The sequence below is a fragment of the Centrocercus urophasianus genome, unplaced genomic scaffold, assembly GCF_019232065.1.
Source record: "Centrocercus urophasianus isolate 14NV4802_14NV808 unplaced genomic scaffold, USGS_Curo_1.0 seq_14, whole genome shotgun sequence".
NCBI lineage: Eukaryota > Metazoa > Chordata > Aves > Galliformes > Phasianidae > Centrocercus > Centrocercus urophasianus.
In genome coordinates this window covers 31,893,008-31,909,605 of record NW_024884586.1, presented here as the reverse complement: position 1 = coordinate 31,909,605, position 16,598 = coordinate 31,893,008, and the positions used below count along the sequence as shown (strand labels likewise).

Sequence of the window (16,598 nt, the reverse complement as noted above, 5' to 3'; positions counted from 1 at the left end):
ACGCGGCAATAAGAGCACTGCCAAGGTGCCCAGGAGAAACCCAGGTGTACTTTTCAGAGGACAAAATAATTTGAATGTTTCTAAAGAGCCAGGCCGTGAAAGGAAAAGTGTGATGGCTGGTCCCGGGCAGCCCCTGAGCAGCAACGTGCAGTAGCATTGGGTAGGGCCTTGCACATGGCTGCTGAGCTCTGTCACTGTGAGTTCCCACCTGCACTGCAACTACAGGCAAGTGCAGGTAAAGCCTCTAGCCATCCTCCAGTGAGGGAAGCCAAAGTGTTCTTCTTTCAAAAGACAGTTCTATCTATGCCGCCTTGGTTTATACCCAAATTGAACAGACAAGTCACCTGCAGGCTGCATATCAGTGTTGTTAACCTCCCAAGAATCTCATGTTCGCACGTTTTCCCAGAACAGTTCAAAGACAGATGCTGAGGCTCTTTAGTGTGACATCAAACTTCTCTCACAGGAGGTGAAATTGCCACTTCAAGATGTTTTTCCCACCAAGGCTCCGTGTAGTCCTAGGAAGTTCTTCTGGAGCAGGTATTTGAAAGAATTCATCCAGGTCTCCTCTCACCCACTGGCCTCTTCCTTCTCAACCCAGATATCCCATCTTCTTGATGAAACCCATATCAGGCTCAAGCACTGTTGCTGAAACAAGCCACCTGTGTCCACTGGCTTCCCTTAACCTCTAACATCAGATTCAGAAACTGAATTTCTTTTTAATTTTCATGGTTTTTAATCTTCATCCCTCTGCTTCCTCACATAGGTGCTGCACAGCAGATTTCTCCAAGAACAGGGTGACATTTAGCATCAGAAAATTTTCGCTGCAAATTTTTCGTCCGTCTCAAGGGAATAATGGGTTTTCCTGTGCCCTTTTGGTGCCAGTTACCTGCTTTCAGCACAGAACAGCCTGATGTCTGTACTGAATGTCGTGCCACGGTCAGCTAACCAGCAGAGGCAAGCTGAAGCTCCGTGGAATTTGGTACCTTCCTTGAAAGTGCCAGCAATAGGAAAGCATCACAAACCATGTACAGTATTTACCTGGTCCCTTTTCTATCTACAGATTTCTGAATCAAATAAATTATAATTTATCTCTGAGCAGGAGTCAAGAACTTATAATAGACACCAACTGCCCAGCCACTTTTAATCCATGCAGTATTAGACCTGTTATTCATCGGGATAACAATCTTATTTGCAAATCAGCTACCTTTATCAGATAACCAACAGGAGCTAGTACAATATCTATTAGTCCAACAATATCAGCACCAAGATATATAACTGCTTCTGTACAAAAGCCCTTCTTCTAATCCTTCTTAAACTCAACAAGACTGATTGGTTTTTATTATTCATGAATTAATTTTTAACTCTTGCTCCAACAGGAGAATTGAATATATAACATTTTGCAGACGTTGAAGCAAAGCAAAAAAGCAGGCCATCCAAAAGCAGGTATTTTTTTCTTCTTTCAACAAACAGGAAGGGGGAGAAGCCGCATCTTTTTTTCCTCTAAACACCTGGGCAAAAATTCTAAGAAATATGAGCGTATTAAAAGTGCACAAATTCTGCACCCGTGTATTGCATGAGCTTTTGGTTTTCTTTCATAAATAAAAATGGCTATGGAATTGAATTGGTTGATAGTTTAGAAAATAAGTCCATATTAGAATGTGAACTCAAGTGGGGAAATTTCTACAGAGATGGTCCGTAGTATTAACTGATTAGTTAGGGCTTACAGTTTCGTCTGCAATGACAGTTCCCCAGCTATAACTGCTAGGAAAAAAAGCAACTGCTCTGTTCTAATCTAAAGAATACAACCAAAGGAATAAAAAGAGAACAATCAGAAACATTGTAGAAAAAAACACAAAGCACATCCCATCATCAAACAATTTCTGAAGCAAGGGATTTCATAAGGTAAACCTACATTGTGTCCTGCAAAAACAAAAACGCATTGAAAAAAGAAAAAAGTTTCCAAAATAACCAAAAATTGAACAAACAAACAAAATTCCAAACACCTGACTTTTCTGGTTATGCCACAGGAGCCCAGCTTATAGCTTGCAAACCGTTTTTCAAATTCCTCTATGGCATTTTATTTGAAAAAAATCTCTGCTGATCTTTGAAAATCACAGATTCCAAGATATATCTGTTTATAAACAGAACATCCATTGCCAGTGTGATAGCACCTAACCCTAAATACTTGCTAATTATTATATCTATTAAGTTGTAACAAAAGCACCAAATATTTTTTTCAGGTATGTATGGCATACTTGGACGGCATTCTGCTTTTATAGGACACCTTCCATGCATGGCTATCAAAAGATTTACAAACTTTAATTAACCAATACTCAGGATGACCTTGTGATGAAGACAGATACAGCTATCCTTAATTTTTATGCATTTACACACACTCGCATACAAACACACAACCACATGCAGAAAGACGTGCGTACGTGAGACTCAGCACGGATAACTACTCAAGTGAAACAACACGTAGAATGAACATGCTATATATAAGTTATATATTTCATCTTTTTATTTTCCTGTTAACTTACAGTGTGTGCACATTTATTTAAAAGTAAACATGGACACATATAGCCTGATATACATATGTCCATGCACTTGCAGGTCTCTGCATACAAGACAACTGCTTCTGTCACAGCTGGGCTCATTCTAGACTCCACAGTGTGCTTGGTGCCACAACTACGTAACTCATGTCAATTATTCTGCGGGAGACGCATTTGGCATCATCTATGTAAAGTAATACATACACACATACAGACACATCAATACACTTAACCATCATTTTCAAAAGGTCACATTTGCTACAATCTATTACAGCCAAAAAAAGCCTCAAGAAGCAAAGTTAACAACCTTCACAAAGCCCAGGCACTGCGACACAAGTGCCCACGTTGGGACTTCCCTGGCTGTCAACCGTGCCAGCTGCTGCGCCCGCTCCCTGCCCCAGTCCCTGGGCACACTGCACTGCTTCTGCACAGCACATCTTGCAAGTTGCTGCTTGGAGGTTGGGTGCATGGAGAGCCCTGCTCCATCCAGACACCTCTGCACCGCCATCAATCTGATGTCAAAAACTGTGTCAGGCAATAGGCACCAAGGCTTTTACTTTTGCAGGAGAATGTTTTCAGCCTCTCCCTGCACCATTACCCCTCCAGTTGACAAAAATGACCTAAAAACCTCTATCAACAGAAATATAACAACTAAAAGAAATGGAATCAAACTCAGAGGCAAAATGTAGAAGCAGAACCCTGCATGCCTGAAAAAGGGCTGTGGAAGAGCAGAATTTGTATTCCAAATAATTAAATATCTCTTACTCCTTCCTCTGCAGCACTTTCTGAGCTGTTTAAAACCAGGTGGCATTTGCATGCCATCAGTGGTCCAGAAACAAATCAAACTAAAAACACCGCAATTCCTCAAAACTACTCTATAAGTCAATGATTGATTTAAAAAATAAAAAGCAAAGGATAAAGGAAACGTATACATTAAAATATACAGAGGTTAATTCTGTTCTGGGCACCAAAAAGAATTTGAAATCAAGTCTTTGAGATCAGTAACACTCTACGTTCTCCATTGCTATGCTGACAAATCTGTGAAAATCTCATTGAAATAGCTCTTAGGTATATATTTTTTTTTTTTATAGCCGGGAAACAAACAGCATTGCTGAGAATGAGAAAGTTGTCAGACTAACCGAATAAAAACAAAAACTACACATAAGACTTCAGAAAAATAAAATCTGTCAAGCAATAATTACGTAGTAATTTTCTATTTTTTTTTAATATGCAAAATTACGTAAACCTCAGTGAGAAATCTGGTTTGCGATTGCTCATGTCAGCATGTTTTTTTCAAATGTACCAGCGGCAACATGGAAAATCATATTTCTGCGTTATTTTCACCCAAGTGCTTGCACATTCCAAAAACAATCATCTCCATATGCAAAATCATAACAGGAGAATTGAACACTTTTTTTTTTTTAAAGCTGTTCTTTTGACCTTTCTCTTGAGTGAAAGGACAGTGAGACAATACACTCACCAGCATTGTTCACAATGACGGCTCCATCACCGGAGATTGAGGGCCGTTATTACTAAAAGGAACTTTAAAGTGCCAGGAGAAAAAGGGGAAAAATTAGAAAATAACACTTCTAAATATGCCATACCTACAAGGAGAGTTTCAGGAGAGCAGACACGGAGCAACAAGAAATTGTCAGGTAAAAACAGCTGCAGTAAAACACAGACAATTAATTCAAAACAAAAGGTACTATGATGAGAAATTGTCTCTTGCTATGCAGCATGCTCTAAGCTGGAGGTCCCACACATACTTCAGTCTTCTACAATACGGGCTTTTCTAATTCAAGAAAAATATATGACCCCTAAATACACGGTAAATCCAACATCATCTCCAGGAACGGAAAAGGAAAATCTGGACTGAAGCAAAGGGTTCTCATCAATTTCTCATACTCTACCGAGAACAAATTAGAACATACTTCATTTTCCTCCTAATCTTTCAACAGGATGCAGGATTTGTGAGATGTCCTTACAGTCATGGCAAAAATTGTATGAAAATGGCTACCTGTGTCTACACTACATCTCTTTCCTTTCACATGCACAACAACACAGGAATAAATAAAACCGTGTCCAAAACCAGGACAGTCCTATTATCACCACTGTATTGTAATTTAAGTCCCATCTTGAAAAAGAAATGAGGTGACATCTGCCTGGGAAAAAAAAAAAAAAAAAAAAAAAAAAAAAAAAAAAAAAAAAAAAAAAGTCCTCTTTTCTTCACATACATACAAGTTTGTGATTTTATGAATGGATTCTGCATTGTTTGCTAAATCCTTACAGGGCAGGAATATTCACTGTACGACGACTAAAGTCAGCCAAAGCGTGAACTAGGCGCAGATTTGCTGGGATCCCACAAAATGAACAGGATTTCTCATCCATTTTTTCCTCTCCCATTCAGAAAGGGAGTGCAAGAAAATTCCAGCTCAGCAGGGACACAGAGCCATCGCAGGTTGTGTGATAACAGCTTGCCACCTGCTTTTCGCAAGTTGTCTTTGCGAAGTGCAAGGGGCACTGAATAGTAACGTTGCCTGTGGTGATAGGAGTGCACTGAACAGCTCAATATGCAAAAGCACTTACTGGTACACAGTGCTCTTCACAAAGGGCATTGCAGAATGCTTTCCAGTCTGTCAGAAGTGCTAGGACAGGAAATATTAGCGAGTGTGCCACAGGAGGAACGTATGCACTTGCCATCACAGTGAAATAAGGTATTAGTAAATGTAGGTACAAAGCTGCTCACAGCAAAAAAATAAGGGACAAAAAGACTCCTACCAAACAGCAAACTTAGCTGCAGTCAGATTAAAAGGAGCACTTCTTTGCAAGACCAGCAAGGGTTAACAGCGGCACACAAGCTCCCGTCCAGTCAAGATAGGGTCAAATGATGTGCAGTGAAAGTTTCAAGTCCTCAATCCCCCAGAGCTTGTTTGCTAATTACATTTGCAATTACAAACATGACAAATATATTATTATACAGTGCGTTCCACCTTGAGCGGGCACGTTCTCCTCCTGGGCAGCCACAGCCAGCAGCCACACTCACGAGCACAGGCAGAATCAAAGCACGCCGTGCTCCAGCTGCAAGGCACGTTCTGTGGGCATCGCTACTGCTTCGAGGGGACAGGACAAGGCTGGGGAGAGGCAGCGCAGCAAGGATGAAACAGATGCAGAGTACGTTACAATAGTTTAATTCCTAAGTAATAAAACTTATCAGATCGATAGCTATTAGTAATAAATAATACTAAATTCTGTTCCTGATGACAGGCACCAAGCACTCTGCACATGTAAGCTGCGTAGGGATGACTACATTCAGAACTCAAACGCGGTCGATACTGGGATGGCAGAAAGAAAAGAAAAAAGGTTTTCGCCTCTCCAGCAGGGTCACCAAAAAAAAGCACTGCTAACATTGCCTTTGTTAAGTCCATTCACTGAACAACCCACCACCTGATTTGAGGTTTCTGCTGAAGCTCTGATCCTGCTATTTGCCCCCCCAGTTTCTATAGCAGCATTACCTAGAAAGCTCAATGCTGGGGGCTGGACAGATGCTACATTTCCTTCCTCTCGGTGCACAAACTAAAAATTCTGTGAAGTTAATAGTAGGAGATCCATGGATTAAAAAAATAGGTGTTACTGTGAAGAATTTCCCAGTCTCCACAGCCTGCAGCAGAGCTACTGCTTTGAAACACTGGCTGCTACGAACCTTGATTCGCAATCCAAGAAACAGGAATTAGAAGGAAAAGCTGGATATAGGATTTTGGCTTTTATATCCAAGCTGTGCCAGCATCTGTTTCTACTTTTACTATTTCTTCCTCTATTTAAAATTCTCTTTGCTATTTCAAACTCCGAAGCAATTCTACTGTGCTCCTAACAGAAACTATGAAGTCCACTGGTCTCAGGCTGAAGTCTTTTCCCTTCTCCCTTCTTCAAGCCTGTAAAAGCACTCGTGTCCTTGGAGCCCTGGCAAATTTGGGAAATGGACGCACTGACACAATGCACAGAACTTCTTACTGAGCTAAAATTATTGGGAAAATACAGGATATTTCAAATGACAAGGAATTCTGAGCAGTGGTAATAGAGCTGAAGTGGGGCTGGGGAACAGCAGCAAAAAGGGCACCGAGGATACAGCAGTGATCCCCTGGAAAGGGAGAAAACGGGATGTGAAATCTCTGTCACAGCAACTTTCTCTGATGCAATCTCTCCAAAGTCTTTCCCCTCTCAGGCTAAATGCAATATTTATTGATTACTTCAAATCAATACAATGAAAAAAAATCCTACTTTTTAAAATATATTGATCTTTCCATATTTCTCAATAATTGATAATGATTAGGCCATCTTTACTTTCACAAGTGGAATTGGAAAAGGAGGGAAAAGTTAATACAAATGTCATAAAGGTACCAATTTCCTCATCAGCCTTGTGCTCAATACGCACAGTACACCAAGACCCTATTCTGCAGTGGGAGTTTAGTCAGGAACCCAGCAACCAGGCTGCTTCCCTTACAGAGGATTTTCAGTTTATTCCGTCAATAAAGCACACAACTCCCTCCCCACGTTCCCCAGTTAACAACTCCTCCCTGCCCCAGACTGTCAGAGACAGTCAGACCAGACCGCTGCATTCAGCTTCTCTGACTCAGATTTCCTCCCATTCACGGAATACAGACATTTCCAGTAACCTCTCAAATTAAGTCACATTTCCTCAGTCTGTGCATTAGAGTCAGTGACAACAACTTTGTCAATTCTTTGTTACAGGATCCAGAATTTGCCGTTTCACTGACTTAAAATTCCAATGTTATACCTTTCCGTCTCTCTATCAAACATACCAGATATTCCTTTCAACTTTTCCTTTCTGCCCATAAAATAATTTTCATTTTTATCAGATCAGTGACTCATGTGTCTTTCTTGTACATCAGAGGAAACAGTGTAAGAGACATAGCATCTGGCAGCACGCCCTTATTTGCCAATGATTTTTATTTTCCCTTCATTATGGTTACTTGGTCAGTTTCTGACTGTCATGGAGAATATTAATTAGAAACGGAGTTGCAATTTTGCAGTCCTGTCAGTATTTCTTGTGGCAGCTATTGCTGGACAGAAAAAATTCTCTGGGACATGGAAGTTGATACATAAAAGTAAAGCTGCCCCCTTTGAAACAGCCTTAGGTTTGCATATGAGCGATACGCAATACCGATACTCAGTGTGACCGTACCTATGTACGTGCATACAACTCCATATAGATATTTATATATGCACACACATGTTCATGTGAATATAATCACCTATTTTGTCTGCCTGGATGCTGTCCCCAGTGCCTGTAAGCGCGCTCCCTTCGCGCTGTACTGCAGACAGACATTGTCATACAGTGTAACTAATGCATTCTCACCGTACGCCTCACCTGAGAGACGAACCGCAGGTACAAATCACTGCCTTTGTCAGCTTCCCAACTGGAAGTCACGCAAAAGGTTGTCCCTCGGAGCTGCATCATCGACCCCAGGAATAATTCTCCCAAAGGTCAGTACCAAAAGTGGTCACCAAAGAGGAGACTCCTGTACAAGAAACCAAACGCGTACACTGCCGTAGGATGCACAGGGTCAAAAACAGAGGGTCAGTATCAGGAATCAGTATTTCCTTACTCTCACTGCAAGACCCCGTGCTGAGGGAAAGCACTCAGCCCACCAAATGGAACGTCCCCGGTTCCCGATGCCATCGCTCAGACCTGCACACGCAGACAGAGGAAAGGGAACTTCCAATGCTTCAGAAAGACGAATCCAAAACCTCAAGAGTGTGATGAGGGATAATGAATTCCTTTCCCTTGTTCATTTCTGTTTGCTTTTGAGTGCATTACAAATATTAAGCTCCCCTTAAACTCCAAGGTGAACAGAGTCACCTTTCCTCTCCTTTGCCTTGTTTCTCTCCATAGTTGCAAGGTGAAATACAGTTTCCAGGTAACTGTATGGATCCCCTATTGAGTGACTACAGCTTCTTCTCCAGCCACATTCAATCCTTCTTTCCATTTTCTCCTATAGCTTAACAAGCAACTAACAAGAAGAGGCAGCCTGTGATATTTAAAAATTCACTCTTAAATTAAGGTTTAATTTGATGACAAATGCTGCCCACATAATTTAAAGCATTTTTTTTTTAAAGGAAAATAACTATGAAAATCTTTTTCAGTGATTAACAGTCAGACTCACTCACAACAAAAAGGACAATATGCTCACACAACCAGCTACTATCACAAGCACAACCACAATACCTGTATTTACCCAATATGTTCATAAATGTGTTACAATGGGGGAAGAGGCAGCTCAAGAAGCATATATTGGGTTAACTCTTATCCTCAGCTACAAAACGCAAGCCAAAATCTAACCCTAACAACACACGAACGTAAACCCAAGCAATAGCAGACACACTGCACACACATCAATTTTTCCACGGTTTAGGGCTTCTCACACCTTTTCCTTCTCTCACCAACTTTTCCCAGACTCAGCCATAATTCCCCACTTCATCACTGCACTCTTCTAACTAAACAAAATAAAATGGATTGAAATATTTAAAATGGTATTTCTTGGTCTCCCTCCCCTGACCTCATCAGTGTTAGGATGGCAGCTGGCTGGCACACACAGCCACGTCAAGCACTCCTCTCAACTGAGAGCACTACAACAGATTCTCATGGCAAAGAGCAGATCTGCCCACTGCAAAGCCATAGGAGCTCATCTGCACTTCCCCAGGGCCACCTCCACCTGCCTGCTGCGTGGCCAAAGGGCTGGGAACACAGTAGGGCACTGTTCCTGAGCTGGGAGCTGCCCGAAAGCCCTTGGTGATACAGCACAGGGACAGCAATCCAACGTGCAGATCCCTTCCCACTGTTTTCGTGCTGTTGGAGTTTCTTTTCCCAATTCCAAAACTGGAACAAATAAAAAGTTAAGAGACACTATAGCAAGTGATAACGATATACCTTTTGACTGTGGCATTTTCTTCTGTTGTTTTGGCATTTGTTTGTTTGTTTTTTAATGAAGGTAAATGCACTTCGTGCTTTTGGCTTTATGTTAAAAGACTCCCATAAGCACACAGAATACATTTCCCTCAAGAAACTGTTTATTTCTAATTCGGGATGGAGCAGCTACAAGTGAAGCAGTAGAGAAAAGAAAATCACACAGGTCAGACTATTAATTTCTATCAACAATTTTAAGTCACATTTTAATGAAACGCTGAAAGCGGGGGATTAAAATAGGGAGAAAGGAGCATAAGAACAGACAATATCAGCAAGCAAGACAGATGGATAAAGGACAGCTGTAACAAGGAAAGAGAGGTCAATATCATTGAGGGTTTTGATTGGTTTTAAGTGTTTTAATTTTACTAAATAGAATGCGTTCTTAAAACAAACACAATGAAACCGGCGAATGACCTCGCTCCTAGCCCCTATCCCCCTCCGGATGACACCACAGAACCTCTGTAGGTGACACACAGATTAACATGAAAACACAAAAGGGGATTCCGCTCGTGGAGATTTATCTGAGGGGAGAAACGCACATGGAACTGAATGACTTCAGTGAGCTGGATGCAGACGCTGAGAAAATTTTGCCTTGTTTCCTAACTTCCCCAAAAGGATCAAACCAAACTTAACACGTTAACGCGGCTCTGAACGCAGCGTTACCGGGTACCGCTCCGCGCAGGATACAAAGAGCAGCGGCAGGTGCTGAGGTAGCTGCCAGCGGTCCCGGCTCGGGATGCTGCGGCCAGCCCTGCCGCTCCGCTCCTCTCCTGGCAGGCACCCCGCAGAGCGAGCTGTGAGAAACTCCTTTTCCGATGGGGATTTCGAGTCAAAATACGAGATTTGTTACAACAATAACAACAACAAAAAAAATCGCAATAGTATTTTAGCGAATCCACCTTCTGTAATTTTATGCATATCTCCTTACAGACGCCTAAGAATCCACGTAATAAAAATCCTAGCACCGACGGGAAGTACAACTGTGCAGACTGGACTGCCAGTGCTCAGCGTCAGCCCGTTCCTAGGAGATGAAGCGTTAGAGGGAGAAGTTACGAGGAAATAAAGCGTCGGCCCCGCGCACCGACTCCCGGCGCTCCCCCGCGGCACCCGCCCGCTCCTATCCCCGCGGCGAGGCAGAGGCGCGCCAGGTCACGGCCCCGTCCCGTCCCACCGGCAGCGTTGCCGGTCCCCGCCCGCCCGCGGCTCGCCCGGTCCCGGCGCGGCACAGCGCGGCGCACTCACTGGTTGTGGTAGCCGAGCGGGTCAGAGATGCACAGCTCGGAAATGTCCATCAGTCCACTTTGAGCATTCCCGGTTGGAGAAAAAAAAAAAAAAATAAAAAAAATTTAAAAAAGAGAAATAAAAGAAAGAAAGAAGGGAAACAACAAGAGGACAACTCAGGCGCCGGGCGTGGAGCCGCGGCAGGGAGCCGGCCGAGCCCGGCGGCAGGGCAGAAGCGGACGGGCCGGGCCGGCAGCTCCGCTGCGCTCCGCTCCGCGCCCGGACTCTGGCAGCGGCGGGAGGCGGGCGGCGCGCAGGACCCAGCCACGGGGGATTTCGCCGCCCCGAGCCCCGCTGTAGCTTTAACACCGGGAGATGGATGGAGACGGACGAGCGGCGATTGGCTCCCGCGCGGGGGCCGGGCTTGGAGCGCGGCTGGGGGAGGCACGGCCGGGGGGGACCCGCTCCGGCCTCACGGGCGCAGCGCTCCCGGGGGCGGCCCCGGGCCGGGCGGCGGCGGCGGCGGGACGCGCGATGACAGCCCGCCGTCCGGTCCCGGCAGGGAAAGCAGCGCGGCGGGCGGCACGCGCGGCCCGCATCTCTCGCACCTTCACCCGGCGGCCGCAGAGTTTAGGGTTAGGGGAAACCCCGCGGAGCGGAGCCCCGGGAGCAGATCCTCCCGCGGGCGCGCAGCCGGCGGGCAGCAGCGCACACGGCTCCGCATGCACAGGCCGAGGCTCGCTGCCGCAGCCCCGCGCGGCCCCGCGTCCTCAGCACACGCAGGCAGACGAGCGCCCGATCCCGGTTTCAAAGCAGCACCGTTCAGATGTCGCTTCAGCGCAGCCTGAGAGCGTGCCGGAATAAACCCTGGCACTGAGACCAGAATCGGACGTTCGGGATAAAAGCACGTATTGTCAGGCACACGCCTGTAGGTACGGACCCTCAGAAACGTTACAATCAAAACCAACACAAAACAATCCTCACGAAAGACCTTTCTAAGCTCTGCAGATATACACCAGCTTCCCTGTCACAAGGCTTTCCGCTATCCTCACGTTTTCACACCCATGCAACCTCACTGCCTTCCTACGGCAGCAGAGCAGTTCCCAGCTGAAGAATACTCTCTGTACGAGCATACAAGCCTCAGTCACACGCCCAGAGCCTTGTCCTGGAAGCCTGACTCACGTGGAGGTACCCTGCAGGGACTCTTTGGCCACTGCCACCAGCCCTTTGACTCCCAAAGGGCACAGATGCAAACCTCCCATGCCCCTCTCTTACACCTCTACTTCGTGCTTAGGTGTCTGATGCTCAAATGTACTAAAATAACCTTCACTGACAAACAAGAGAGGCCCTTTTAAAGCAGAAATAAACACAACTGAGCAAAACTTCACTCTCCTATGTCAGGCAAATGAGAAGTTGGAGCATTAAGGATACTCCTTAATACAAGGCACAGAATCTATTTTGAGGCAAAAGTGTAGCAGCAGGAGAAGCAATGATCCTTAAGAACTTTCCAGATGGGAGGGGCTATACAGCAAAAGAGGGAAACTGTTTATTGCCATGTTTACAGCTAAATTACTATGTTGTAAGAAAGTTTTAGGCTAAGCATCTCGGGAGAAACTTGAAGCAGACTATATTCAGAAAAAGAGGAATAGTCAAATTCACAAACACCTTCTTTGCTAAAGGCAGCACAACTTTCTCAACAAATTTTCTAACAGAGATCATAAGCACTATGGAACATGCAACAAAAACACCATATAAACTCGTGGCAGGTCCTGCTGCATCCCCTGACTGTGCAGGGACAAGCTGCAGGATTCTCATCAACTTCCCTAAATACAAGACGCATGAAGAAGCCACTGAAAACCTTAGTTTAGAAAACGGAAGACAACAGAGTCTTGTCCACACTTTTAAAAGTAGAGCCGAATCTGCTTACCTGAATGTTGCAGGTGACGCAAAGTTCAGAATATACATCTCTCCTGGATGCAGAGTTAAAGGAAATGGAATTGTGTGCACAAACACTTCTGTACTCCTAAGTGACACATCAGCACAGTGAAAACTCTAAGATGCTTTGATTGCCAGTAAGTCTGAAGATGGGCTTGGGGGTAACTGGAGCAGTGCCCAGTATTGCGAGGAAGGGATCTCAGCAACCACACTGAAGAACCTGAACGCAACCACAGATGAGGAGGAGGAAACAAGCACCAGTGCATTCCCTGCAGGGGTCTGAGCTCAGAGGGACTTACTGATGACCTGGATGCTGCTTGAAGAGGATTCCTGATGTAGCAAGAGACGCTGGAGGAGGCACACAGGGTCAGGGCAGGGTTCAAGAGCAGCCAGTGTGTTTGCAGTGAGCTGACTCGGACTGAAAACTATTTTATATGGAAAGATGCTCACTGTCTGCACACTGACTGTGCAGAATTAGTTCAGCTGTAGGCTCTCAGTGAACAGGAGAGCAGAGTGGGCATGGCCTGGCAGGCAGGTATTAATCTCCCAATACCTGATGTTTTATTCTTTCACTTTAAGATTTAACCAGGCTGAGACAAGGCAAGCAGGAAACCATGTGATCGCCCGGCTCAAGGTCCATGGGGCCAAATTAGCTGATATCAGCAGTACAATGGTGGGTTTGTACTCTGGAAATGGGCTGCTGCTGAAAGAACTGCCTGGGTAAGGTGGGTATTTACAAAGTGGTGCAGAAACCTAACATTGTTTTCTCCTAATCCAGTGCAAGTGAACAAATGGAGCTTCCCCCACCTCAAAAGGGGCTGAGCAGAACCCTTCTTTCCTCTGAAGGCTATAAAGGAACAACTTCCACTGTCTGGGCCTGATCTGTAAGCTTGAATTCCCCAAGGAATGGGACAAGAGTTCTGAAGGCTGATCTGAGAATTTCAGGAGGCCCCATCTTCCTCTGCTTCATGCCCTCTGCACCATTCTCACTGAGCTCTTCTCATAGCTTTAGCCCAACTCTCTTCCCTCCAAAGATTAAAGGAAATACTGATCTTGAGATGGCCTTCCTTCCAATATACGTGTTGTAAATATGTGCCAGAACAAGTTTAGAAAGAGTAACATTTGGCTGTCAGATCCAAAAGCCACAGTCTAAGTAAATACAAAGTAGAACCGCACACACAACAAAGCAAAGCTAGCTCGTCCTGTGAGCACAGCCCTTGTTGGCCTGCCTGAATCAGGCCTTCCAAATGCTGCTCTCTCTGCAGGGGGGCAGGAACACTCGAGCCCGCTTGATTTGCAGCCTCTGAACAGAGCACAACTCAGGTAAATGCTACCTGTTGAGTTGATCATCATAAGGCAGCCTTTGGATTTTGAGGTCCCCAGTTCTTCTCTTGCCTGACCCCAATGCAGAGCAATGACTTTCCATGAGTTAACTTAGAAGAGAGCACAGTTAGAGTGCAGATGGTGTCCCACCAGTACCGCTTCTTTGAGGTATGCAATCCCCCCTTCCACAAAAAGATGTCTTTCATACTTTTTGCTGGCTCTTCCAAGAGATGTTGGGTTAAGAATTTATTGAGAAACTTTCCCCCATTCTTTAATGACTAAGGAATTTTCAATGGATTAACTTCTTACTTTTTAAAATCTTTTATCATGAAATAAAGATCAGCTTTCCAGGAAGATGACTGATTGACTGACAGAAATTTCATTTGGACTAATATAGGAGCAACCTGCAAATCTTGCCAAACAAACCTGATTTCACTTGGTGATAAGGTTAGTTTTCTGTGAATAAGGAAAATACAGCAGAAGATAATATCTTTCTTTGGGGGAGAGGGGGGGGTTGGTGGTTTTTTTTCCCTTTTATGAAGCCCTACTATTGTATTCTCATAAGGAAATGAATGAGGTGCTGCACAGGGCAAAAACCATACCTACTTTGGAGAACTAAGCTGAGCTTGTGTACATGCAGTCCTGCCTTGTTGAGTTTCTCTTTACCCAGAAGACCAGCGGCTTTTCCCAGACCCCATCTCATTTAAAGGAACAACAGTTACACAGGATTCATTGGGATGAATTTAGAAGACAACCCTTTCACACTATAGAGGTGAACAGCACAGCTCAAGTCCCTGCGTTGCATGCCCTCAACCCTCTACTTTGTAAAACTTGTAACAATGAAGAGAACCTTAGGTTCTCTGAGCATAGGTCCCTAATCACCAGTGGGCATTCGCTACTCTCACAAACATCCCCTTGCTTCCCCTATCCCAGATGAGGACTCTATCCATGAGGACAAGACAGACTTCTCTATCTGGGGGCTCTGTTCTACCTTCCCTCACTACATTTAAACAAAACAGTTCACTGTCACCAAAGACAATTTGTCATTCTTTACTGAACTCCATATTGATTTTTTGTTTTCCCCAAAACTTTCCTTATGGCTTTATGAACAATATGCTCTACCTAGAAGACATCACCACCATCACTGCTAAAGCTCAACATCTATTTAAACAGGAAATAGTTTTCATTTAAATAACTGCTCATCTGAACACCCTTAGACATGCTTTGAGCATTATCTAATCTCCGAAACATTTCTTATAATTCTCAATCTATAGACTGTCAAATCATATCATGAAGAGGCTGACATGCCCAAGATGAAACTGAGCAAGTCTGCAGCACAGTGTAAGTCTGCATATATCTGGAGTACTGTGTCCAGGTGTGGAGCCCTCAGTACAAGAAAGACATAGAGATTTTGGAAAGGGTCCAGAGGAGGGCGACTAAGATGATCAGGGGGCTGGAGCACCTCCCCTATGAGGACAGGCTGAGGGAGTTGGGCTTGTTCAGCCTGGAGAAGAGAAGGCTGCGGGGTGACCTCATTGCAGCCTATCAATACCTGAAGGGAACCTACACCCAGGAGGGGAGCAAACTCTTCAAAAGGGCTGACAACAGCAGGACTAGGGGAAATGGATCCAAGTTGAGGGAGGGAAGATTTAGGTTGGATGTTAGAGGGAAGTTCTTTACAAAGAGAGTGGTAAGGCCCTGGAACAGGCTGCCCAGGGAGGTTGTGGATGCCCCGTCCTTGGACGTGTTCAAGGCCAGGTTGGACAGGGTCCTGGGCAACCTGATCTGAATGTGTATGTTTGGTGGCCCTGCTAGGCAGGGGGGTTGGAACTACATGATCCTTGAGGTCCCTTCCAACCCGGGTGATTCTGTGATATGTGTCTTAACCCTTACTGTCCTGCTTTGCCTCAGAATTATCTGTCCCAGAGATGTGACCTTTCATTAGGTTCCAGTTTTTTCAATTCTGAATTTGGATGTAGCAGTATTAGGAGCCTTCAGATGATACACAGTCCCTCTGTTGCTAATGAGAAGTTAACCACACCTATTTTCTTCTAATAATCCTTACTTCTGTAGGGTCAGTGTTGATTTTTGTCCTACCCTACTTGTTGTGTTTCCTACTTTGCAGCATTTATAGCAGGATAAGCTCTGCTTCCAGAGCAGAACACGTTTCTGCTGGCATCTTAGATGAAAGTGCACAGACATGCAAACAGACAAAGAAAAGCTAGGCAAAGCTGCATTAGCTTTCACAGAATTTAAAACAGGGCATCAGAATAAGAGGTACACACTATGTATTTTATCAAATGGGAAAGAATAAAGACAGTGTGAAAAATATACAGTTTTCTAGATTAAGAGGTTGTAGAAAGAAATTTACTTCTTTTTACATGAGGGAGGCAAGAGAGGAAATCTTTTTACTGGGTTTATGCTTTCTTGTGTCATTAATTTGCTTAAAATATTTGATATGGACTTCTAACCCTCCTTCTCAGAAATAATGCAATTTATCTACTTTCACATTTTGTCAACCTACTTCTTTGGCCAGAGCTTGGCTAGCTCTTGTTTAACTAAGCAATCAGCAACCTTCCTCAAAA

General features: G+C 44.4%; 1 protein-coding gene across 2 annotated transcripts in view; it reads right to left on the bottom strand.

Annotated features, from left to right (window-relative positions):
• Positions 1-16,598, bottom strand: part of ESRRB (estrogen related receptor beta) — a 123,290-nt gene that overhangs the window by 69,511 nt on the left and 37,181 nt on the right. The window contains exon 1 of one of the 2 annotated variants that reach the window (XM_042813316.1): positions 10,777-10,918. The exons of the other annotated variant lie outside the window; for it this stretch is intronic. Within the exon in view, the coding sequence (XP_042669250.1) occupies positions 10,777-10,826 (50 nt within the window). The 5' untranslated portion in view covers positions 10,827-10,918. Of the gene's footprint in view, positions 1-10,776; positions 10,919-16,598 lie in introns of those variants that run through there. 2 annotated transcript variants of the gene reach the window in all.